Source organism: Oryzias latipes, chromosome 14, assembly GCF_002234675.1.
Source record: "Oryzias latipes chromosome 14, ASM223467v1".
Lineage (NCBI taxonomy): Eukaryota > Metazoa > Chordata > Actinopteri > Beloniformes > Adrianichthyidae > Oryzias > Oryzias latipes.
Genome location: NC_019872.2, coordinates 13,881,596 through 13,907,626, shown reverse-complemented (window position 1 = coordinate 13,907,626; position 26,031 = coordinate 13,881,596). Strand labels below are relative to the sequence as shown.

The 26,031-nt window shown below is 38.2% G+C and overlaps 3 protein-coding genes across 10 annotated transcripts in view; all 3 read right to left on the bottom strand.

The window, feature by feature from the left end:
* Window positions 1–1,262: 1,262 nt before the first annotated feature.
* Window positions 1,263–9,434, bottom strand: sms (spermine synthase). 2 transcript variants are annotated; one of them, XM_023962610.1, is made up of 11 exons: window positions 9,156–9,434; window positions 7,650–7,770; window positions 5,555–5,642; window positions 4,562–4,626; window positions 4,298–4,473; window positions 4,022–4,176; window positions 3,703–3,792; window positions 3,304–3,418; window positions 3,106–3,185; window positions 2,247–2,362; window positions 1,263–2,159 (listed from the first exon to the last, which is right to left on the bottom strand). In XM_023962610.1, the coding sequence occupies exons 1-11, from the start codon at window positions 9,217–9,219 to the stop codon at window positions 2,129–2,131; spliced, it is 1,101 nt and encodes a 366-aa protein (XP_023818378.1). In that variant the 5' UTR covers window positions 9,220–9,434; the 3' UTR covers window positions 1,263–2,128. The 2 variants fall into 2 exon arrangements, with proteins under 2 accessions (XP_023818378.1, XP_023818379.1); XM_023962611.1 differs by having other exon boundaries at window positions 9,174–9,431.
* A 3,052-nt stretch (window positions 9,435–12,486) lies between these two features.
* On the bottom strand, window positions 12,487–16,325 carry LOC105355618. Its single transcript, XM_011483491.2, has 5 exons — window positions 16,029–16,325; window positions 15,151–15,409; window positions 14,838–14,871; window positions 14,206–14,377; window positions 12,487–14,119 (listed from the first exon to the last, which is right to left on the bottom strand). The coding sequence occupies exons 1-5, from the start codon at window positions 16,129–16,131 to the stop codon at window positions 13,779–13,781; spliced, it is 909 nt and encodes a 302-aa protein (XP_011481793.1). The 5' UTR covers window positions 16,132–16,325; the 3' UTR covers window positions 12,487–13,778.
* A 127-nt stretch (window positions 16,326–16,452) lies between these two features.
* LOC101167142 (ryanodine receptor 1) overlaps window positions 16,453–26,031 on the bottom strand; it is a 55,909-nt gene continuing 46,330 nt past the window's right edge. For all 7 annotated transcript variants that reach the window (XM_020708883.2, XM_011483492.3, XM_020708881.2 and 4 more), the window contains 17 exons: window positions 23,760–23,841; window positions 22,364–23,673; window positions 22,161–22,243; window positions 20,534–20,693; window positions 20,349–20,435; window positions 19,967–20,239; window positions 19,765–19,895; window positions 19,617–19,659; window positions 19,409–19,542; window positions 19,258–19,318; window positions 19,036–19,182; window positions 18,829–18,963; window positions 18,595–18,751; window positions 18,451–18,515; window positions 17,335–17,435; window positions 17,211–17,262; window positions 16,453–17,119 (listed from right to left, as the gene is read on the bottom strand). In XM_020708883.2, the coding sequence (XP_020564542.1) occupies window positions 17,024–17,119; window positions 17,211–17,262; window positions 17,335–17,435; window positions 18,451–18,515; window positions 18,595–18,751; window positions 18,829–18,963; window positions 19,036–19,182; window positions 19,258–19,318; window positions 19,409–19,542; window positions 19,617–19,659; window positions 19,765–19,895; window positions 19,967–20,239; window positions 20,349–20,435; window positions 20,534–20,693; window positions 22,161–22,243; window positions 22,364–23,673; window positions 23,760–23,841 (3,117 nt within the window). In that variant the 3' untranslated portion in view covers window positions 16,453–17,023. The remainder of the gene's footprint in view (window positions 17,120–17,210; window positions 17,263–17,334; window positions 17,436–18,450; window positions 18,516–18,594; window positions 18,752–18,828; window positions 18,964–19,035; window positions 19,183–19,257; window positions 19,319–19,408; window positions 19,543–19,616; window positions 19,660–19,764; window positions 19,896–19,966; window positions 20,240–20,348; window positions 20,436–20,533; window positions 20,694–22,160; window positions 22,244–22,363; window positions 23,674–23,759; window positions 23,842–26,031) is intronic.

Below are 26,031 nucleotides of genomic sequence, written 5' to 3'. Positions count from 1 at the left end.
CTAAATAAATAAATGCTGTCCATTCCTTTAAAAGTTTAAAGACTGGTTGCAGATTAATCTCTGAATATTTATTTGGTTAAACTGATCTTTGCTTCATAACAGCTTCAGTCGTTCAATGTCTGAATGTTTTTGCAAGGTGATGGTGCGTCATCTTCTGGCTGGAAGTAGTATTGCATGTCAGTTTGAGCTTTTTTTGCAACCCTTTTGCTATCCTAGGCACTTTAACGTTGGGAGTTGGGTCATCTAGACCCACTAGACCAGGGGTGTCAAACTAATTTTCACTGAGGGCCAAATCAGCATAGCGGCTGTCCTCAAAGGGCCAGATCTAACTTATACATGTCAATAAATGTAATGGAAAAAAAAAACATCTTTGCTTGTTACTCTAGCATAAATTCTTTTACATTTGATTCTGTCAGGTTAGGTTATATGGACAGTGTTTAAGTCCTAATGTATAGTTGGTCAATCTGATATTTCAAGTCCAATTCCCCCTAGATATGAATAAATACACACACATTTTTATTTTAAGAATTTGAAAGCTTTTATGCTCTCGTGGGCCACAGAAAATGACATGGAGGGCCAATTTTGGCCCCTGGGCCTTGAGTTTGACACATGTGCACTAGACAGTGCTCTGAACCTGTTTTCTTCAATGATTTGTGATCTTCACTGGTGTCCATGGATTACATGAAATCTTCCCACCTTTGTCATGGTAGGGAGAACACATCATTCTAATCTTGGACATCCTGCTCCTGTACAATAAAATGATCCAAGATAATACCTGGAAAACTGGAAAGAGGCAAGATCTCCAGATATAACAAATGTCCATTAAAAAAAACGTGTTCTGCATTGTTACAGCTAAGGATTTCCTTAACTGAAGCCCACATATTTAGAGGATTAGCTCAAATACTAGCTGGGGTCTTAATGGATAAATATAAATGACTGAAACTCAGATTAGCAAAAAAAAAAAAGTTAAAATATGGTCTTTTCTAATAAAAAACAAAATATACATTAAAAATGTATACCTAAAAACTAATTCTTAGTAATCAAAGTATTTATTTGCCTGATGTACTCACGAGTTACTTTTAATGATCTTTTATTTCTTTTTTTTGTCTTGCAAGTGTGAGTTTAGCCTTTAGTGTAGCAATCGTTTGTTATCGTTTGATTGTAATACAAATAAAAATATTTTAAACTTCACACAGTAAATTGGCACATGAACATTTTCCATATGAAATTTGTTTTACGCAGTAAAGTCCAACACTTCAACCTTTTCTACTTAGGACAGTTTTATTTCAGATGTTCACAAAACTTGAAGTAGAACAGAACAGCATTTAGTGAAACTTTAATGAATAAATAAATGTCCTGCAGGGTCTTTCAATTGTGCTGGTATCTGTATACATAAGCAAGCTTCATTCACCGTCCTTTACATGCACCTAATTCAATCACAACATCAGGAGGAATCAAAGGTGCCAAGAAAAAAAGAACATAAAAACCACACAAGGACATGTGTGGCCTTACTGTGTCTGATGTTTCCCTTTTTTTAATTTTAATTTTTTTTTTTTTATGGACTTGAACACTTTAAGCCTCAGACGGCAGGATCACACCACCTCAGGACAATCCTGGAACAGGAAGCTCACATTTTGGTAGCAGTAACAAAAATCAAGCTTAAAAGCATCACGTCAGGTAAACCTAAAAGCTCAACATGAAGAGAAAAGAAAAAGCAGTCACAGATCTAGAGTAAATTAAGCTACAACATATCATCAGTGTTTCAAATCAGTGTATCAACATTAACAGTTTCTTCAAAGCACAAGCAAATGAACATATAAAATATAGACAAAATTGAAATACACTTTTAAAGCAACAAATTTAAAACACAACTAAAACATCGGGAAGAAGAGGAAGAGGCAGTCTGAGTATGGATTTTGGAGTAGAGAGGGCATGGAGCCCGCTAAAACGAGAACCAGGTTAAAAGGAAGAGAATGGACAAGTCAGAACTAAATCTTTTTAGCTTACATTTTTTGTGTTGACATGACCATCAACATCTTTGGAACTACAGGAGACATTTAAAAAAAAAAAAAAATCCTTCCACGCGTTTACATTTCAGCTGCTGGAAAAATCCTCAGAACGAAAGTCTTTACTTCTTCCATGCTGTGTAGAAAACCCATCTGATTCAATAAGATGAAGGAACACACGCATCCAAAAAACAAGTATCATTTGTACCAATAAACATGTGGGGCTTATTTAAAGGATACTGCTCCAGGTAGGAGGGCACACACACCACCTGTTTATGGAAGTCCACGGGACATGAGAGTTTTCCCAGCTGCTCCTCGTACAGACTCAGTGCTTCAGTCAGATTTGCACTATTACCCTGAGTACCGGTGATTGAGGACACCAGAGTTAAAGTCAGAACGAACACGCTATTAGGCTTCTTGCTTTAGTCAAAACTGAAGATAAAAATAAAAAAAAACTTGAGAGCGGGCTCAGGAGTTCGACTTGAGACCACATACTTTCATTGAGGCAGAGACTGACCAGTTTATAACATGAATAACATGCAAGTACAGAAAAATATCTTGACAAAAATAAGGATTAAAAAGAATGGTTATTCTGACAAATATAATGACTGAATACTAGCTGTTTATTTCTCAAAAGAAGTCCATGGTTTATTTTTTTTTCGAACCAGCAGGTACTTCCTGTTTGGAACACGAAGGGGGAGGAGTCACTGAGTCCAGTTCTCATGTACAGTCAGTGGGTACAGCTCAAATTAGAGTCTGCTCTGTGAAGCCCCGCCCACCTCTACCACACTGCCCCAAGTAACCACCAGAAGGCAGCAGAGTATAGGCAGTAAAAGTCTGGTCAGAACAAATCCTTTTTTTTTTAATAATAAATTGTTAATGTTTTTAGGAAAAACGAAGCAGCTACTAATTTTGTAATATTTTGATGTAATAAAGGTGTTAATTCATTTTTAAGTAGGTAGTTTATTCACCGATTGAGGTTCAACTAAAAATGTGTCATTAGAATTCTTTATTCAGCACGTATATAATGTTTTAAAATAAAATGAGGAACATAATAAGGACAAAAGATGAGAAGCAAAAAATGAATTATTTTTCTCACCTGTGTGAAATATTTTCCCTTTGGATGTAGGACACGAATTGACAGGTCTAAAATGAGACGAAGGAACTCCCATGTAGAATCTAGATATACACACACAAAAAAAAAGTCAACAAACATGTCTTTCTAATATACAAATGTGATACAATGACAACTGATTTAAAAAAATAAATAAATAAATAAATAAATAAATAAAACAACCTTCCTCTGGCGATGTGGATATTGGGATTGCAGTGAGGTCATTTATTACGTAATCAAATGTCCTGCCTTCCCGGACATATTTCTTTAGCAGGGGAACACAGTCTTCAATAAATATCTGTAATTCAAGAACATGACAAGTTGCAGCTTCCTTATTCTTTATAGAGATGTTGAAAAATCCCACACGAACAAAAAAAAACAACAAAAGACTTAAAGCTTGATTAAAACAGAGTTTAACGCGATTCCCTTTTTGTTTGCATTTAAATTCAATTCAGTTTTATTTATGTAGCCCAATGTTAAAACACAGGTGTCTCAAGGGGCTAAATTTTTTTATTTATTTTCAAACTGTGCTATAATTACAAAATACATCACAAGTGCAAACAAATAATAACTAAGCGTTACCTGATAGCAGTCTCCCCTCAAGGTGTCCAGGATGTTTCCACAGGTTTTTCTCATGTGCGTCTTGCACCCATCTATCACCTTCTGGTCAATGTAAACGCTTAGTTAGGGAAAAGGTTTTTAGGTTTAGATAATTGGAAACATTTTAGAAACTGTCATTACCCAGTACACTGTGTGAAGCAACAGACTTCAGCACGACTATGAAACGCTAAGAAGAAAACACCAATTATTTGATTTATAAAACTGGCCACCGATATAAAGTTACACTGAATTAGAGGATCACAAACATTAGTATCACTTGACCCGACGCCATGAAGGATATCTCCACCATAGTGATCATCTTTGGCTTATGTTTGACCAACTCAGCAAGGATCCCTCCGTCTCCTCCTCCTAATATCAGAACCTCTTTCCCAGCATAATTCTCTTTCCCGTTCCCTGTAATAGCCTGGGTGTAGGCATAATCACTCTCTGCCAGATCTGTAAGAAAAAAAAACATTTTGCATTCAATTACTAATTGATTTCAATTACTATTAATTTTATATCATTTTTTCCCCTACATTTTTCGTCCTTTGTTTACTGACATGTTGTAAACACTTACTGACGTCGCCATCCAGCACTAGGATGTTTCCATACTGCTTCGAGTGCAATATCTTTATGTTTTGGTATGGAGAATCTTCTTCGTACACCACCTTGTCGATATCGTACTCCACCAGTCTGCCATCAGCTGTCGGCCAGTATCTGTCGACTTCTGCTCCTCGCACCAGAGGTGGCAGCCTGCAAAGAAACGGCAAACAACGTTATAGATGTTTGTGCAGCACAACATCCAAAAGTCTGAGCACAAAGAGGCAATAATTGAACTTACTTTTTAGTCCTTGCTATGTTTCCATTCAAAATCACTTTTAACTTCTTTTCCAGAGAATTCAAAAGCTGGGAGATGGAAGCAAACAGAAAACAACTAAGGTCAACACATATGAGAGATGTCTGCAGAATTTATTTTACCTGTGCTTTCCAAGCAAATACTGATGCATTGTTTTCATTCATCTAAAAAACTGATTTTCTAAATGATGCACATGTAGAACAAGACATTTTAGCAGTCTCTTCTAGCAACACTCAGACACAGTTTGCTGTAAAGACCATTTGTTTGGTCTATGTGACATTGGGGGTATTTGGGCAACCAAAGAAATGTTCAGGTGGGTCACTTCCTTTTAATTCCATCATGACAGCAGGTGGGGTAGATGCAGTGTTGACATACCGTAACACGATTGAAGCAAAGAAAAGCAGCCTTGCGTCTATATGAAAAACAATACTCTAGTAATGTGTTGCATAAACCTGGTTTTCTCCATATCAGAATCATGGAATTCAGAATTCATGTTGATGGCGTAAACCAGGGGTGTCAAACTCCAGGCCTCGAGGGCCGACCTCCTGCTGGTTTTTCAGAAATCCTGCCTCATCTGCTGTTGATTACCTGGATCAGGTGTGTTTAGCCAATAAGGAGCTTCAATGGCAGGTTGGTTAGAAAACATGCAGGACATGTGTCTGACGGTTCAGGCTTTCACGTTGTCCGTTATGATAAAGTGCACCTCGTCAGGAATTATCCACTTAGTGACAGCCAGTGTAAACCACGACTCTTACTGACACAAAAACTTTAGCTTGGTTTCAATTGATCTCATACAGTAAAATAACACGCATAAAAAGCTATTATGCTGGTTCTTTTGTATGTTTTTATTAGAAAAAAATAGTTAATAAACACAATTGTCTATTATTAATAACTGTAATGTTGCATCACAAGTCTTTCATATGTAAAATATACCCTGTGGAGCTGCATGTTAGAAATTTGAACTATTCACCGACTTACATTGTCTAACTGTGCAGCATTATCCTCTTCATAGCACTGCAGATCAATGGTCACCAAGCCATGGGAGTGCACACGCAGAATGACAAGTCTGGAGGAGAAGCAGGAACAAAGTGATGCAAAGTACCAGCCTGGCCTAAGCTATTTAAATAGACAGCAAAGCATTTTGGGAGTGAACCAAAGTTAAAAAAAACAAAAAACCTTCAGCTCAGGACACAGGAATAATGAGGCCATGTAAAATAACAGCACTCTAACAACACAACAGTAAATCACTGTGGGTCAATCGGAAGTGTGGGCTCAAATATATTGAAAGAGTGTATCGAGGCCACGTGTCTGCACACGACACCGTAAACAAGTAAAACAACATTATTTTTAAGCTTTGCAAAGAAATGATGACAAAAAAGAAAAAAAACAGCAAGGTAGCAGTTTATCAGACAACTGTTTGTTGTGTAAGCAACACACACACACTCCTACGATCGCCCTACTTTGAAAAGAGGGATCACTTCAAGGACAAACTGCAGAGAATAGCAGCATGGAATGAAGCCTTCCATGCATGTGCAGCATGCAGAGATAGTGTTATTAAAAGTCAGTCAATGACTTCACTGTAGATCAACTGTATAGTTGACTTTGCTCCTTGAGTGATAATAATAATAACATTTAAAAAACTGTTTAGTTTAAAGGAGAAGCAGCTTCAGTTTCATTCTGTCTGTCTGTCTGTCCTCCAGCTACAGCACAGCCAGAGGGGCTGTGACACAAAACCAAGACAAGTTACTGACTGAACTCATTCTTGAAAGGTTGGAACAAAAACAATTGGACAGACTTTAGTCACCATGGAGACTTCATCTGCGTTTCCTGAGCTGTGATTCAACCCACAGACAGCTGCAATTACACAGATTATGTTAATAAAGTTGCTACGTAGATTCCTTCTACAAAGTTAGACTGGTCCAGAGCAGGCTAACTTCTAAACACGTCAATCCTATTTCCCTGCTACTTTGGTGCATCACTTTAGCAAGTATGTTGGAATACTAGAGGCAATGTCCTTGTTTGATTAATCTTAAACAAATAATAAAAGGGTTTTCAGAGCAAAAACATGTGCAAAGGCAAACTAAAAAGAAGAAAGAACACAAAGTTTAAAAAGGAAACTATTTTGAAGATAACGCAAGAATTTGCAAGTGTTCTTTTTTTTATTCTAAATACCACATAAGAAACCCAGAGAATGACAAATGAGCAGTTTTTGGATTTTTCATCAATAAAAAGCCTGGAATGTCTCTGTCACTGCAGCAGAGGTGATGGACACTTGTCCCTTGTCATTTTTACAAGTTTTTTACAAGTTTTAACAATAAAATGACATAAAAAGTTTCTAATCTTTTCTGAAGATCCACTGATGAAAATCGTTTTTTTGGTGTTTTTATCACGTCCTTATGACATTGTTTTGATGATGAAGGACATGTATTAAAAAAATCAGGCATTTCTAAGTATTCCTTTGATCAAATTGTTGTGGATCAGACAAAAGAAAGACATTTTAAAAAATGTTTGTTTTTGACATAAAAACAAAAAAATGCTCGGTGGGCCACAAGCTCCCCGCAACAAGGAGGGGGGGGGGGGGGTGTCCACGCCAACGTTCCCCCTCCCTACTCAGAGGTGATTTCCCATCAAAGAACTGCAGCTAAGCAGAAACTATGTCCTCAAAAGAACAGCAAAGGTCTTTTTAATTTGGTGCTACAAACTGCATATTCATAACTAAAGAGCATTGGGAAGGCTTTTACAATAGATACTGACTTAAAGATCATCTCGGTCTTTTCTAACATGTTACGTCATCATACTGTGCGACATAGGAAGCTGAGGCTGCTGTTTTCTGGTAGAGGAGTCTCCAGGACATGCTCTGCTCATTTAAAACTGCACTTCTGCATTTGATACACCTGACAGGGCTGCAGAACTAATGGCTCCAATAAGCCCCCCCGGACTATACATTACTTTTTAGGACTTGTAACCTACTTTAGATGCTTAAATGCTGCAATACATTCATAGCACTGATAAATATATCATAGTTTATGCATTAGAAATCACTGTGACATACAAAAGAGTGTTTCTTTCTCACCGGCCATTCTTCCCAACAAATGTTGCAAGGTACCCGTGCCCATTTGTGTCATGAATGGTCTCCGCCAACTCCTGCTCATGGAAGATGGACAGCAGACCAGGAACTACCGAGGCACACTCAACTGGAGAAAAAAGAAAAAGGACATTAATGCAGCAAAAGGCTCATTCACAGATTTGTTTTTGATTTTAATTTAAAAGAGGCATTAAAAAAAAAAGAACAAAAACTTTTCAAAGTGACATTTTAGTTTAGAGGAAAAACTGAATATACATCATAATTTATGGTTGCAGATACAATTCATAGGCGGATTTGGTTCATTTTGATTGATCTAATTGACTGACCTAAATGGTCCTGTATGGCCACGTCATTGCAAACTTCAAAGTATTTCCACACATTGGACTGTAGTGATGGCTCCAATTAGTATTTTCCAATATCGATAGTCGATATTTAATTTTGAATTTTTTTTTACCTGATTTGATTCAATTAACAACTTGTCTCTGATAAATCTGGTTGGATCGTAGAAATAATAATCAATTTACCAATTAAGCCGATTAATCATTATACTCCTACTATTACCTCAAAGTACTATATTAGAGTCACAGTGTTTTCAATAAAGGATGTTACAGGGAAAGTCAGTCCTCATTAGCAGCCAATTCCCTCCTAAACCCTGAATGTTTTTGTTCAAAGGTGCACCTTTGATTCAGATTTTTTCTTCTCTCTAGTTATTTTAAACTTAACCTTCAATTTGTTTTAAATCAAAATACCTCAATTATTACTCTTAAACATAAGTTAACGTAATCGCTCTTTTGCAGATAGAACATGACACAATGAGACTATTAAGTATTAGGATTGTCACATGAGTGAGGTTCAATAGATTGCCTGAAAGGCAGTGGGAGGAAGCAAACGTATAAAACTGTTAAAAAGGCTTTAATGCAGATGATGTAGTCATAATGCCCAAAACTCAGATATTTTTCACCTTTAGTAACGTTTTGACATGTTAAACCTAAACACTTTTATATTCTTCTTATTGTTTGTTAGGAACATGGTTAAAAACAGCAATTTCAAAGTTTGTTTTTCCAGTTTATGGCTCAGCCGTTGAGAACTAACCTGCAATTCCACTTTAAACTAAAATAAACTACAAAAATGGCCGCGAGTGCACTACTAGTACTTCCTATGCGACAGACTTGAATTGAACATGCTTTATTCACACCATTAGCTAGACAGGTACTGAGCATTCTGAGCCGCACTCCAAACAACGTTAATATCTACAATAAAAGCATTTAAATGATATTGTAAAATGCATTTAATGTCACTTCGAATATTTAAATCGTAGTTTGAAAAGTGTTTAGAGTACATTCTGAAAGCACGCGCCACACTGTACTGTTTTGTGAAGGGCATTAGACTAGCAGGTAAATGCTAGCAGGCTAGACCGTTAGCAGCAAGCATGCAGAACTGATGAAGAAGGGGGGGCTCAAATAATAACAATAAAAAGATCCGGTAGTGACGCACTTTCTGTGGCTGTCCTACCTGCCGTGGAGAGGTTAAAATCGAGAGTGTAATGTCGCACTGCCATATCGTACTGCAACCGACATCCATGCCTGGAAAACCGGCTGCGAATATTTAACGGCAGAGACAGAGGGAGGGCCCTGCTACTGCCGCAGCTTCAGTAACTCACTCCGCGGACCGAAGAGGAGGGCTGGACCGCCGCGAACGGGACTTTCACTGGCTGCGGCTCGCTGGAAGGCGGGGACAAGCTCGACTCCAATCGCCGCGCATGGTCTGTGGGAAATTCGGTGAGAACAGCAGTTAGAAAGTCAGAGCGAAGCCAAATAAACACTAAAATATGTTGCCACTCCGTTCTGTGTTTTTCCAGTTGCACGTGTTTCACAGTTGACCCATTTCTCGAAAACACTCCAAATCAAGTTAAAAACGAATCACAAAGGGCCTATTACTGTTATTGTTGTTTGGTCTTATTTGTGTGTTTGATATTAGCAATTGTTTTATTTATTGTGCAACTGAATGTGAATTTGTGTAAATTAAAAAAATGGGCAATATAGTTTATTTTGGAAAAATAAATTTAGTATACTAAAAGTAGTACTTAAATAGGGGCTAGCTAGCTCATTTGGCTGAGGCCGTGTCACACAGCCAGTATGTTCATTTTGTGCATTTTCCACGTATAATAATTCACTTTATTTCAGACTCGGGTGCGGTCCATAGAAGAAGATACAAATACAACATACATAAAAATTAAAAAGAGTATAATCGCTGTTTCCAGTGTTTCCTCAAGGCGAAAGTGTAGCGGCAGCAGCATCTTTTGGGATCAGTCAGAGACATGATAATTCAATTCTTAGATTTGTCCAGGCGTTCCATGAGGCTGTATGTAAGCTTACATAGTAGTGATTCACAGGTGGGGATGTGAGCATCCACAAACAGCTGACTGGCTCTGTACCACCTGGGCACCTGTAGCAGAAGCCTAAAAGCATCGTTATAGGCCACTAAGAATTTACGGAATTTCCCACGCCCATAGTTCCACCAAAGAGCAGCCATATACAGAGGAGTGCAGTAAACTCTGAACAGGGAACACTTCACTTGAAGAGAACACATACTGAATTTTCTCATCAGCATATTTGCCTGAGCATAGAGATTACAGTACTGTAACCTCTATGCTCTGAATCCCTCCAATCATCAGTAAGAAGTGTCCAGCGTATCCTTTTCCAGTTTATTAAATATTTTATGTTCTGTCACATGCAAACTTTCTGTGTGGAGTTTGCATGTTCTCCCCGTGCATGCGTGGGTTCTCTCCGGGGTCTCCGGCTTCCTCCCACCATCCAAAAACATGCTTCATAGGTTAATTGGCAACTCTAAATTGACCATAGGTGTGAGTGTGGGAGTGAATGGGTGTGTGAGTGAGGACATACCCTGCAACAAACTGGCGACTTGTTCAGGGTGTCCCCCCTGCCTTCGCCCACAAGTGGCCGGGATAGGCTCCGGCAGCCCCGTGACCCCGAAAGGGATAAAACGGTATAGAAAATGAATGAATGAATGTTCTGTCACTATGCCTGGTCTCCTGCATTTTGGGTCCTCCACCACCAGTTCCTGACAATACTATTTTACATGTATTTTACATTTACCTATACGCAAGTACTACATAAATATTGCACAGTTGTGCATGATTTTTAGGTGGCTTTCCACAACTGTTCCATATATGTCTAATGGACTTTTCCCGGATGTACCACCGATGTATAACTGGTATATTGTGTATACGGCGCACGCCGTGTTAAAATTACCTAAGTGATGCACGATTCACCAATGAATTGCATATAAACAGCGCAATAATCATGCATGCCTCGGGTTCTATGTTGATTTATGTGTTCTTTGCGTGGTTTATTTGTATTCCGTGGTTTTAACGTGGTTCATTTGTGATGCATCTGTGAAATTTTCTTGTAAAGACCACAACTTTTCTCTGTTTTTCCACATATATTCACGTCTGACCAATTTTCATCCGTGCAATATGCGCAAAATATGTGTATGTAATGACTGTGTGACATAGTCTTTATGGACTGGTACATGGGAAACCACAGTTTGATACCCAGGGGGTGCCAAAAACTTCATCCAGTGTGGCTCCTTAGGCAAGACCCTTCGCGCAACTGCCTAACTGTTTGGCCACAAGGAGTCCCGGGTCTGAATACCTCTGTACCAGTCCCCAGCTTGGATAAATACAGCCTTGTCTCAGGAAAGCTGTAAAAATCCGGCGTAAAAATCTCTGCCAAAACCACCTGTGCGAATCAATGAAAAAGCAGATTTGCTGTGGCGACCCCTGAAGGGATATGCCGAAAGGTGAACACACTAACAACACTTAAATAGACTACTTTCTGCTGAGTGTTTCTGCAATCTTACTTGTTTCAGTTTCCCAGCAGTTTAGCTAATATGTTCTTTTCTGTTCTTTGCTTTACTTTTATGCTGTTCAATATTTGTGTTTCTGCCTGAATGCATTTAAAACGCCATTGTAAGGAAATCACCTCAACCAAGCCTGGACTGCGGAGCACTTTTAGTGCTTTTTTTCACTCACCAAGGGCTTTAAACATACCAAAGAAAGCGGGAAGTTAGTTGTAATTAGGGGTTTAAGGGGAAACCATAGTCTACAACAGGGGTGGCGAACAAATTTGACACCAAGAGCCACATTTTTTCACTGTGAAAGTCAAAGAGCCACACCACACACTGACCTGCCAAGACGTACACACACAAACACGCAATTAAAGCCGTATTATTTTCCATAACACACTCCTCTCCCCACAACAGAACAGCAAGTATTGTACTTGTGTTTATTTCAAGGAAAGTGTCCACCCTTAATACACACATCAAATGCAGCTTAGCCAGAGTTAACACAGCAACTACCCTGGAGGTCAGATACCCCCTCCACAGACACTGGCACCTCTCTCTCATCTCATACACACACACCCACACACAAACAAACTCTCTCTCTCTCTTTCTCTTTCTCTATCTCATTCTTTTCTCTGCATCTCTCTGACACACACTACTACTCAGTGACGGGCGGTGAGGTTGATGCTGGTGAGGCACTGACTCCTCTGAAGTCAGATTTACGATGATAAAAACTGAATATTTCATCATTCATCCACCAGTTTTTAACTGGTAATTCTTTGTATATCAACATTCCCCTTTCAATGACCCTTACACCAACAAATACACAAACATCTGGACAGAGCATCCTTCTGGTGTCCAAGTGATAAATGTTCACAACAAACACATTAAATACATTACATTTCAGTTGTGTGCAACTTAAATACATTTTTACCTTCATTAGAATTTCTTGCTTTTTATGTTTTTTTTTATTTAAAATTGAATGACTGAATTTTTACATCAAAAGCAAATAATTTATTTAATGTTAATACATTGCAATGACTCAGTTCATTCTTCAGCATAGTAAGCAAACAAGTAACCATTAAACATAAACAGCTTTAAAGAAGCTATAATATGTCATTCCTTGTTTTTGTTTTGTTTTTTTTCTTCTATAAAATTATGATCATACAGGACGAGTTCACAAAAAACATAAATGCATCACATCAATTACACAAACAACACACCTACATCAAAACATCTCTTTTACAAAATGACAAAAGGTTGAATTTAACTAGAAAATGATTCATTACATTTACACAAATAATTACAAAAGACGATGTTCATAAGTTCATAGATTTGAACAATAAACCTTGTTTTCTTGCAGTGACATGCTTTTGTCAGAAGAAAGTGCTGCAGAATTTACCCCAATCCACTTTCTACAGCATCTCTGCATGTTTTCCAGTATTTACATCCCAATTCTTTTAATATGTTTGTGTTTATCAATGTAAGCGTCTGCTTCCAGATCAAACACAGCTAGAAAATGTCCTCCTCCTGGTTTGTATCTACACTAAAGAGGCTTAAAACAAAATTTTGGTTCGTATAAAACTTGGATTTACATGACAGAAACAGAACTAAAAAATTTAAATAAGCTTTGGGGTTTATTACACAGGGAGATCACCGTGGACATTTCCTGCAGATCTCTTTAAATTCAATCAGATTTGCACAATATGTATAACACTTCTTAAAAGTATGCAATGTGCCAATAATTACAGTACTCCGCATGACATGCATTTTCACTGTTTAAGTTCAAAAGAAGCCAGCCTCATGTAAGCTCATTCCAAATTAAGTTACAAACTTAAATGTTTTTTTTCTCTGCTAAGGTATTGCAAAAGTTTAATTAATCAATCTGCACTATTATCAAAAAGATTGAAATTTAAATTGAAATAATAATCAATAAAATGATGCAGTAATGATATGCAGTGCATGTCCAAGCAATCCGAAATCTGCACTATCTAACATTATGAAATCCAGAGTGAAAAGCAGATCCCACATGATATTTTCAGATTCCTGTTAGTATTTTCTGCCACTGTACTTCTTAAGCCCAACTGCAACTTTGGGTTTACAGTTTGCTATTAAGCAGAGAGCATGTTGATATGAAAGCTGCAATATGCTTTGATTCAGTGAAATCTCAGGAAAACATTCAAGTTGTATGAAGCTTTAGATGTGTGCTGTTCAAGGGAACCCACGTGCAGACCGTTTTAGCAAGAAGAGTAATTAAAAAGTAAATCCACCACAATCAAAAGCATCAAAATCAGAGTCTGCCACTTCAAAGTCAAAGCTGTTGAAGTGAGGAGACTCCAGCGCGGGGCCTCCGAAGTGGTATGCTCCTGCTGCCCCCGAACCAGAGAAATCTGCACTGAGAGGCATGTCAGCTTTGACCTCCAAATGAGTGGATGAACACGCACCGAGGTAACCCATGGCAGAGGAGGCAGCTGCTCCTCCCATTAGTAGGTAAATTGCCCTCATCGCCTGGGCATTACTGCTGGTGCCGTGACGCAGACACCCCACGGACTGTGTGCGTCCTTGGCAATTCTTTGCACTGGGAAAATTCCTGCCTGGTGGGTTGAGCAGTTTGGAGACAAACAATAAATCAGATCCATTTTTAATATAGATAACAATGTTTAAAAGCTCTAAAAGCCACCTTTGTCCCGAGGAGAAGCATTAGATGTAAGACATGGAGAGGAGAACTCTGTGTCACTGACAGGCGGGGTTGGTGGATCTTTTTCCAGGATTTGCTCTGACACCAGATCGTGAAGTGCAATGGTCGGCGGCCGGAGCTGATGCCTCTTACACATACTGAGAGGTGATGATGTCTGTTGAGATAAAAATTAATAAATACTGAGAAATAAATGAAATATTCTATTCTGAAGGGAGAACACTGCTTTTATTTAATATAATTTACACTTTTGGTCAGTTTATGTAAAAAACTTAACAACTGTTAAGTAAAAAAATAAAAAGAAGTTTCATCACCAAATAAAGGAGATTTTGAAAGAAATTTTGAAAAAAAACTGCATTTCATCAAATTGAATTGCAAATCAAGTTGTATGCCAAAATTAAATTGATGCAACATTTTAGCAATGGTAATGGAATTCAAACTAAGATTTTTATCATTTATTTCTAATAACATCCTTCAGCTTCAATATATTAATATATTTTTCAATTACTTTTCTTTAACTGCAGTTATTTGTAATATTTTTAATGACAATTATCCACAAGAATGTAATGATAAACCTTACAGTTTCACAGACTGTAATTAACATGTAAGTTACATACCTGTTTAACTTTTTTCAGAACATTCAGCCACTGACTAAAAGAAAAAACAAAACAAAGGAATTGGTTCAGAACTATCAAACACTAATAAACATATGCATGAATTGTATGAAAATCAAACATATGAGAGATTTACTAGACTGGAATGAACATAAATCATGATGTGTTTTTGCAGCATTGATTTAGGATAAACTGTGACAGACATGAGATTTCCTATGAGGCAAAAGAGAAATGGCAAACACGTCTAAAATAATGCTACAATATGGGTAGAAAATGTGGTTGGATTAAACGTAACAAAAGAGAAATATAATCTGACCAGCAGTCTGAAGGGGTTTCAGCCAGCAGCAACAGGTACTTATTCTGTGGAAGGATCAGGGCAAAGCAGCAGTCCCTGGATGCCCCTGAGGGTAATTTAGGCAAATCCAGGATCTCCTTGCCCTGCACAATTGCCTCACAATTGCTTTGCAACTGAATCATTTGGTGAGGGAGAGATAATGCATCATGGCACAAAAGTAGTTTGCCCTCAGCTGTCAAGTGCAGAAACTGTTTTTTCCATTGTTTGAAAATGAATCCACCTGGAAAAGAAGAGCTGGTTTGAGGACTGATGCTCAGAGCATACTGATGGCATTAGGCATGGTTTTGTTGGTTGTGGGAGCAGTATGAGCTATGTACATGCAGATTAAAGAACGAACAGTGTCATTTAATCATCCCGGAAGATTAGATTAGAGGCGGTCAGATGGTGGGAAGATCAAGAGGCTGCGATCAATCAGCGCCTATATAGAGAGGAATTTATCCAGCAAACTTTCTAAGCATTTATTTTCCTATTTTCACTTTCAGCTCACATAAAAAGTTATATATTATTAAAATTTTAAATGATAAATTATAATAATATTTTTATTGCTTTGTTTTCTTTCACACAATTGAAATGTTCCTTTTCATGATCAAAATGCAAACTAATAAATATTAATAATAATCTCACATTTTTATTAGATTTCTTAACATAATTCTATCTAGATTTTCTGCCTGATTGTCACTTTTTTAAAATGCTGAATATTAAACTGCTTACAAACAAAAAGATCAGAATTTATTGAACCTTAACATGCAGTTTTTTGTGAACACATGCACAGATTTCAAAACTTTTTTAAGTAAACATATTTGCCAAAATAATCCACTGTATCATATGTCCACACTCACCATACATCCTGAGCATGCCACGGTGAATCCCAGAGATATTCATGTTTGTGCTGATGCAGGTTTGGACCCCGACGTTAGAGTGCTGGATGCTCACAGAGCACATGAGGCTGAATGTGAGTTCTAATGCCCATCCCTAATCCCTGGTCAGCTGGGATGTTCCAGAGCTGTGCATCAGCAGCTTGCTTTGGAAATAGGCTGTGATGTTCCAAACTGCAGCTTGGAAATGACTTGGCAACAACAATTTGTGTTGCTGTGTAAAGTTAATCCAGTTTTACATGCTCAAAATTGAAGCCAGTTTGAAAATGTTTTCCCCAAGCAAGCTGTGACTTCTATTATACAGAAAAGGTACACTGAGCACATGGTGAATGGTCAGAAGCTTTTGAAAAAATAAATAAAGAGACACATCACTTTTATACATCACAAGATGGACAAAATGGTTCAAGACTTTATTTATTGAAGAAGAACATCATTTAAAATCAAACAAGGATTACATCAAATAAACCACACGACTGGTATAACAGTCAGAACAAAACAAAATTATTGTAAATTGAAACAAAATAGAAAAAAGAAAAAAATAGACAACTACGTAATACCAGCCATTAACCGTCTTCCAGAATATAATGTAAAACGTGCATTATTATACTGTTTTAGTTTTTTTCTTAATTTATAAAAGATAAACCTTAAATTAACTTTTATATACTCAGACAAACATTCCTTTTATCTTTTGTGAAGTGCTGAGTTACCTTTTTTAACATCAGATTGAATTCATCTGATCATTTACCTAAAAACAACCCCTTTTTATTATAGTTTTTATAAAGCCATATATTTAAATGACCTGAAAGGGATCTCAGTCTAAGGATGATAGTTCTCAGCAAACACATTTTAATTGATCATTTATGAAAATCAGAGAGCACTTTTTAGACAAAATCAGGGTTTTAGAGAGCTGGGATTCAACAGTCGCTATTTGAGTCCTCATTGGGGAAAGACCTGCAGGGCTATGAGAGCAGATCTTCATACTGTTTTCTAAAACAATCTCCAGCAGGAAAGAAGTCCCAGCATCGCTCCTGGTACATCTTCCACACGTATGACTCCTGAAGCAAAGTATTAAAAGAAAAATGTCAGAGCTGGATAGACGGAGGGATGGATGGAACCATATATAATCACATCTCTCCTCACACTGACCTGCCCAGTATGCTCTGTCTCATCTTTGTTTATCAAATACATCAGGAAAAACCTGAAAATCAGAAGAATTGTGTTTTTTCTTCTTACCTTATTTTTAAAAGCATGCACCTAAATATCTACTTACAAGTAATTGGCAAGGTTGTGTTCATCAAAAGTGTGGGTCTCAAAGCCATGCGGCGTCGTGTCAAAGTAGTCACTTCCGATGCCACATATGAAGCACTTTGTCTGCATAGAAATCAGCAGTAAAGATTACAGTATTTCCCCGTATTCGCAGGAGTAAGGGACAAGAGACACCTGCGAATCCACAAATACGGAGAACCACCCCCCAACCCATGGCTGAAAACCCTTCTGAAACATTTCTAATGCTTTGTAAAACGTTTTTTTAAAGAAAATTGGACTATCGCTCAACATGATGTTTTTTTTTTATTCAGAGCAATTGACCGTACCATAGCGTACTTTAAAAGCACATTAGGAGTGTCACTCTGTCAATCTGTGCCTTAAAACCAGGAGTTGTGCTTCCCCCTTCATCAGTTAAGTGCGAGAAATCATCTTCTTCCAGAAGAGTACACCAGATCAGGATGATAATTATTCTCCGCAATTATCTTCCTCAGCGCTTCAGGATTTTTTCTGGCTGCTTGAGTCAGCCAATGCCATTTCTCCATGCAGGGGCACAAACTTTGGTCGTAGCAATTCAGGAATTGGTGGAAATAGCTGTTAAATATTCCTTAGCAACCAGCAAGGAAGCTGATGGGCCGGAGTGCTCTTCATTTCTGCTCCCCTCCTCCCCCACAGCACCTCCTTCAGACACAAAAGTCTCATTTAAGTTTCTTGAGTTGTCTGAGCTTTTGTGATGAACGAGAGGAGTCACGTGACTGAAAAGATCTGCAAATCCTCGAAACCGCGAATGGTGAAACAGGAATAAGTGGGGGAACTCTGTAAACCATTTTAACAACCTCACAAATTTACAGCTTAACCTTTCAAACCCGGAAATGTCGCTGGCAAAACATAAATAACACACACTCTTTGACCTAACATAACTCTTCGACCATTGATTCAATCAATGTGAACTAGTTGATTCTGAAATGGAGAAATTTTGGCTTTGGAGCGTTTGCAAAGCTGTTGTTCTCTGCGATAGAATCAGCTGATTGTGTAAACTGTTGAAGAGTTATCGTGGTCAAAAGAATGTCAACACTGGAGCTAAAGCTCTGCTCTTTAAAGAGTAACAATGTTACATTTTTACCTCCATATCCTCCTTAACCTGCTCCTGTTGGTCTCTGAGCTCTCCAAAGGCATCAATGATCAAACCTGCAGTTAGTGTGCAGCCCAATTTAGGAAAATGACACCAACATTTGAGTTACGTATTGAAAAACAGTTCCATCCTTACCCTGAATAATGGCTAACAGGATGACAATGACGAAGAAGAAAAAAGTGATATCAAAGACAACTCGATAAAGCTCATATTCGTCTCCAGCGGGATCCTCTATCTCATCACCAATGCCTCCACCTGCTCTCACGCCCACATACATGTGGAACAGGTAGCACTTGAAGCAAGGAAGAAAGACAAATGAATTAAACATTTCCAGGGAGATGATGCAGATATGAAAATGTTTGTACATACGGTCATCATGTCGTCACATTTCATGTCGGGTTCATCCTCGTCTTCGCTCTTGTTGTAAAACTTGCGGAAGAAATTGAAAGCGACCACAGTGTAAAGGTACACTACCACAGCCAACAAGCCCACTGTCATCATGAGCTACAGACAGACAGATGAAGAATCAGAAAACTGAAACTGAAGGCAGGATGAAAAATGTCTGTCCAAACTTGCCTGTTTGCCATTGTGAGTGACTGAGGACAAGATTGTACGAAGAGTCTTGACTCCCATAGCAATATCCAGAAGGTGACACGCAAAAAAGAAGTTGTTGTAATGGCCAAGCAAAGACATCACCAGGTACCAGCACAGATACAAGAAAGTCTACAAAAACAATATTACGGTTCAGTAGAGCATATTATGTTGTCCAGAATATTATAAATATCAAAAATGTCTTACACCGTCTGTAAACACAACCCCAAATTTCCAGATCTGGTACTTGATGTCAATGGAGATCACCCTAAAACATGGATTTTATTAAATGCAGTTTAGATTTTAGAAACAGTCTTGAGGGGCCTTCCTAAATTTTGTCTAATGAACTGTACTTTACCATGCAAACACAGAGTTGTCTGGCTCCCCCTGTTTCTTTTCATGTTGTTGACTCACATCCAAGGAGGCTAAGTCAACCCCTAGAAGCTCAGCGATTCTTTCTCGTCCATAGATATCTCCATACTTGTCTAGAACCTGAACAAGAACATAAAGATGACTAGTCTAAACCTTTCCAGATTCCACAGCGTAGACAATCAAGCTTATCTTACCTTGCGTTTCACAAATTTATCCCAATAGTTGTTAGGAAATGAGCTGCAAAGAAAAGAAGACACATTTACAACAAAAACATGATTTTTCATGATCTTTTAAAAAAAAACAGTTTGGAGAAATCCGATTTCTGAATGTCTAGGCCCGCACGGTGTATTGAGAACTAGTCGATCCCACTGGCCCTTAATGTCGTCATCCTCAGGTTGCTCAGTGATGTAAAGGCCGTCAAACTCCAGCTTTCTAGCAAGCTCTTTCTCCCTCTTGAAGATCACCAGTGGAATCTAAATAAAGTAAGTGCAAACACAGCTAAGTGACCATGTTTAAAAAGCAAATGACCATGATCTCCTCATACCTTCAGACAGTTGTAGCCAATGATGCAGATGAAGGAAATCACAGTGTGCAAAACAGCGAGGAAGGCCAACGTGGGCTGCATATATCCAGTGCTTTCTTCCAAGTAGAAATAAACTGGGACATCTTCTTCCTCCTCGTCTCCTCCTTCATTCATTCCAGATCCTTCAGTTTCCTCTCCATAATCTTCAAACAAGCCTGATCCTCCAAACAGCCCACTGCCCTCTGAGAATCCAGATCCCTCAAGTTCCTCCCCTTCAGGGGGAGTTTCAGACACCTTCAAAAAAAAAACAAGGAATGCAGAGCATCACCATGGAGTACATCTCAGCAACAAGATTTTCCTATGACAAAAACATGTAGGTCAAAAGCAAAAAAAACCTCTTTACTTTGTAGAATAGGAGAATGAAGTTCAGGGCAAATGCAAGAAACAGAGCCAGAAAACGCAGGTTGTAGAAGTTTCTGGATAGATAGTTCTACAGTGAAGAAATAACAGTTATGTGATATCTCAACATAAATTCTACTTAAGTAGGCCATAAATTTCTATGCAAACAAAGAATGAAAAATTTGTAACCATAAATTTGTTTCTCTGGGTTTCCAGCTCAGTCCAGATTTGAAATCCTCCTTCCCGTCTCAGCTTCTTTTCTTTTTTCGCTGCTGTTTTTTTCGTTGGTTTGGGTTCCTCTGTTTCCTTGCTTGGTGATTCCTTCTCTGGTTTCTCTCCGTTTTCAACACTAAAAACCAAACACACCTCAAAAACACTGGATCTATGCACATTTCAGCTCTCATGAAAACACAGATCTTGGTGAAGCAATTTACTGTATCTAGAAAAAACCTGCATCAATTTGCATTCGTGTGAAAGCAAATTTAATGGCAAACAAAGTAATTACTTAAAATGTGCTTGTGTGTTCTTCCAAATAACACACTTTAAAAGCAATCATTACAATTGTCTAACAGTATTCACACTTGACCCTATTAGAGATGGACCTGCAACAGACAACACACATTCACTACAGATTTTATCGTTGTAAACTTGAACAAAACTAATAAGGGGCAATAAAATAGAAATCCTAACTCAATAAAACAGTTTAAAATTGAAAAAGCAACCCTGTGTGATATTGGCATACAACCAATGAACAGAGACATGAAAGGATGTGAGAATAAGCTTAATCTAAAATATGAAAATGTTGTGCGTAAACACTATAAGTCTGAAAAAATATCAATGGAAAATTAGCTGCCAAGTGTACAATAACTTTATTAATAATTACAAAATGCACTTATCTCATTTAACCTCTTTTTACGGTTTTGTCTTGTATCACAGAAATCTGTGTTGCACCAAAACACACTCTAAACAATAGGGCTCAGCAAAAAAGATCTGTTAGAGACACTGATAGGTAAACTTGTGTAAAGATTCTGACTTCATTATGTATAACAGGCCTCAAAATAGCAGCTTCAGGATAGTAGAAGATGCAACAAATTTTACTCATAAGATTTAAAAACACTAAAGTCTTAGACCGTCATTCAGATTTCGAATCCATCTTCAGAACCTGCTGAAGACCTTTCAGGGAAACAGGATTGCTAGAGTCAACACAGCCATAGGTGAAGGTGGGGACACCATCATTTACAATTTAGAGATTCTATGAGATAAAAAAAAAAACCTCCTTTATTCAGATCTATACTCATTTCATTTAGGTAGATCAAAAGCTGTAGTAAATAAGCAAAACACACAGAAACTATTCCCCTGAGGCATAACAGCTACCAAAAAGGCTGCAAGAAGTATTCCTGAACAATACTGTGAACACTTAAGAAAAAAATTCGGACTGCCTGCTTTGATTCTACCAGGTGGATCCATTGATCAGAAGAAGTGAGAATGGTAGAAAAGGGCTACACAGTGGCATAGTGGCACTCTTCCCTCACAGCATGAAGGCCCCGGGACCACTTTGCGTCTTCCTCATGCATTTGTGGGTTTTCTTCGGGCACTGGTTTTTCTTCCATAGTCCATAACCATGCTTCATAGATTGATTGGCATCTGTAGATTGTACATGAGTGTGTCTGTGTGACTGCCCACATGGTCATAGTGTACCACCTTGCCTTCACCCAAGAGTAACTGGGTTGGCGCCAGCAATCCTGTGATCCTGAAAGGGATTCATCAGGTTCTAAAGATGGATGGATGGACTTGTGATGATGAGCTCAAAACATACTCAGCCTTTTCAGGTTCTGGTGGAACTTCTTCTGCAGGGGGTGGCTCTGCTGGTTTCTGGCTCGCATCAGTCTCTTCTGGTCCCTGTTGCAAGTTTTTATTTATAGGATATTGACACCTATTTACTTTTAACTCAGACTGAAATCCCTGAATAATATAAAAACAAAAATCGTGCAACACTAACACATTAATTTCCAAACTCACCATTTTCCTTTTAGTTATGGGAGTTCCCTCTGGAGTGGGAGGCTCAACGGGTGTTTCTACCCCCATATCTCCAAGGCCACCAGGAGCATCCATACCCGGCATCCTTCCACCTTCATTTTCTTGAGTATCCTCCTCTTCTTCTTCACCACTCCCTGGCTCACCGGGGTCACTTACCCCTCCAGTGTCTTGTTCTTCACCTGTTCTGAGCTCTCCTGGTCCATCCCCATGTACATCGTCCTGGGTAGGATCTGGCATGCTTGCTAGAATCTCTGTGACCGTGATATTTTTAGCCCCTTCGACCAACCCCCCTCCAAACAGAGCTTGCCAAATGATCATGAAGAAGCCTTTGCACACATTGTAAATAAAGTGCAGAATACTCATCAGGATGGTCCAGAAAAAAATGGAAACAGCCACAATAATCTCTTTGAAGGTCATCTTTCTAATTCTCCTGTACTGTCTGCGAAGGTTACGGAAGGTGAAAATATTGAGGAAGCTCAACATGCTGTTAATAAAATCAACAAAGGCAGAGGTGGATTCATGTTGCCCCTCTTCACCGTTACCGTCCTCTTCGCCTCCTCCACCTGGTCCTCCCTCACCTACACCCTCATCACCTTCATCGTCCTCTTCCCCCTTTCCTTCCTCCTCTTGTTCAGAAATCTGAGAAGCAATATTCATCTCAAAGATGGTGTCTTCGCAGAAATTAACAAACATCTCCATCTTCTCTGACTCACCACCCTCATTAACAACGTCAAATATGAATTGCCGTTTGGATTCTCTAACTTGAGGCATTTCCCACTGTCTGCGGTTGACTTCACTGATTTCAAAATAGATGCGTTCGATCTTTCTGCTGGCGCCCATTATCTCAATACGCCCAAGGAAAGGGCGGAAGTAGTTGAGCACACTTTCTGCTTGACCCAGAAAGTTCTGCAGCCTGGTGTCGTGAGGGACATGCTCAGACAGGTTGGTGAGCAGCACTGCAATATTGAATCCAATGTCCTTTGCAGGTTCTTGGTAACGACTGGCGAACTCCTCATAGTTGATCATGTCATTCTCATCTGCTTCTGAGCAGGACAAAAGAAACTGGATCTCTGAGGGAGAGTATTGCTTCTGACTATCCATGGCCTTTTGGAAGTCCTTTTTGGAAATCAACCCCCGGGGGTCTGTTATGTAATCACGGAAAGCATCAGAAGCTACAATGTCCTTCAGCTTTAGGAACATGTCAAAGAATTTGAGAATCATTTCTACGTTGCTGGAGGACTCCACCAACATATCCACCATCTGGCGTGCGATTGTACCATTTACAATATTTCCTAAAGAAATATATATTAATATTTAATAAATGTAATGACTTAAAGGTTTACTTGTTGAATAATTGTTCTTAAATGTACTACTTTACCTTCCAACAGTGACAGCAACATAACAACCATGTCTTTTTGGAGGTCAAGAAGTTCCTTTAATAAGACAATTTGACTGGAATCCTGTAAACAAAAACAAATTTAATTAAAAATTTCACAGACTTGTTGCTGCCAGTCTTATGTCAGTTCTTAATTGGGATGAAGCAGCCCATTTAAAATGCTTCAGCACAATTCTATCATGGAGCCCTCACATTCACACCAGACCCTTAGTCAGTATTGCCTTTGTATAAATAAAAATAAAAAAATAAAAAGCATAGAAAAACAGGTTAGGGCAATTAATTGTAATGATTGTTTAGAAGTATGTATCTAATATTACCAAAAATATTCAGAATGTCTAAACAAAGATTAAAAATATGTTATTTCTATTCTAGGAAGGGCAGAGTTCACCAGCTGATTCAGCAAAACAATGCAAGTTCTTCCTGAAAACACTGTCTGATTAAATATGTCGAGGCTGCCTGTAGAGCCGGCAGTTACATAACAAGGCAAAAGCTTTTTATTTGAGGAGAAGATTGGATTATTGCCACTGTGGTACAAAAGCTGGTGAGGGGCGAGATTTATGTCCCAGTAAGTGATTGGTGAGGACATTGAAAAGGGAGGAAATTTTCAGAGAAAAAAACAATAGTTTATGAAGACTGATGAGGTGCAAAGCATGCTTACAACTATTAGCGCACTGTAAAGTTCAATAATTGATAATAGTTAAAATCTACTCATCGGTTTTCCTATTTTTTCAGGTTAATGTATGTGAAAAAATCTTCAGCTCAGTTTTATTTTAATTGTTGTTTTTAATGCAGGAGTGTTTATGATAAACAGGAGCAATGTATTTTCCTGCTTTTGGTGCAAATTCCAGTACCTCTACATTTGATGAGGTTCCAAGAAAAAAGTGAGACAAATGATTGTGACCTGAAGTTTACTCTTAATACACCAGATTTACAAAGTAATGGATTGGTGTGTTTACAAAAATCTACTTTGTGTGTCTTTCTTATTGCAAATTTTTGAAATTTAAAGATTGGAAGAAGTCCACTTTTATAATAATTCCCCCATACTTAAACACAATAAATTAGTTATGGCAATACCAATGGACAATATAGAACATTCAAAGACTTATACTCCATAAAATATTTTGCTATTATTTCTTTGTTATAATAGTTTTAAATGTTTCTAATGTGTAATTTTACAGCTTAATTTATTGTCAGTGATTATTCCTAAACAATATGACTTGAGAAATGTATTCAATTTTTATATCATTTAAGTGGATGTGATATTATCTCCATAATGTTGATGTCACGGTTTCTCTTTCTTTGCCTTTGTGCTTTGTTTCCTTTTGGTTTTGGCATGTTTTCAGTTCACTTCCTGTTTTATTTTGAAAGGTTCCTGTGTTAGACATTGGTTGTGAGTTTTACTTTGGTTCTCCTCTGTCCTGATTGTTTCCACCTGTGCCTCGTTGTCTTGCTTGTATTTAAGTCCTGTCCTTCCCTTCCTCCTGTGCTGGTCCATAGTCTGTTATTGTATTGATCCCCTGTCTCTGCGTGGTTTTGATGTTTCCCCTTTTCGAGCTTTCTAGCCTTTCGAGTTTGCCTGCCAGTTGCAGTGGTTTTGTTTTTTTTTAGTTTCATTTAGTTATTAAACTCCTTTGTTACTGGAACTCCTGCCTCCTCTCCTCTCTGCACCTGGGTACGTCCCTCAACCCCCTGCCGTAACAGTTGACCCAACATAATTGCTTTTGTTTTATTCAAGTTAATAGACCTTTTATTCAGATTCATCCATAGTTTTAATTTCATTAGTTCATCACTCATTACATTTATGAGATCTGTTTATCACAAGAATAGAATATATTTGTATAATCTAAGAATAGAATGGAAGCCATCGACTGGGGTATGCTAGCTATATCATTTACATATGAATTGAATGGTTTAGAGCCCAATACTGATCCCCGAGGGACCCCACACAATACCCAGGCACCTTGATTCAAAGGCAGAATGTGAATTCTTCCCTCATCCATACATTTGGCCCTCCAAACGGAGAGTTGCAGAAAAATAATGTCTCCTAATAAATGAATGAGTGTTGGTATTAAAAGTGTTCGGCCTGCAATAAGTGTTCAGGGGCCTGACACTAATGATGATGTCACACTACGGTAGCCCCACTTGACAAATTACATAGCGTCCAGATCTGCTCAGGCTCTACATATTTTCGTTTTACGTTTCCTTTTGTAACCTAAAGCTCTTTTCCCTCATAAGTTGTGTCTGACGTTATTCT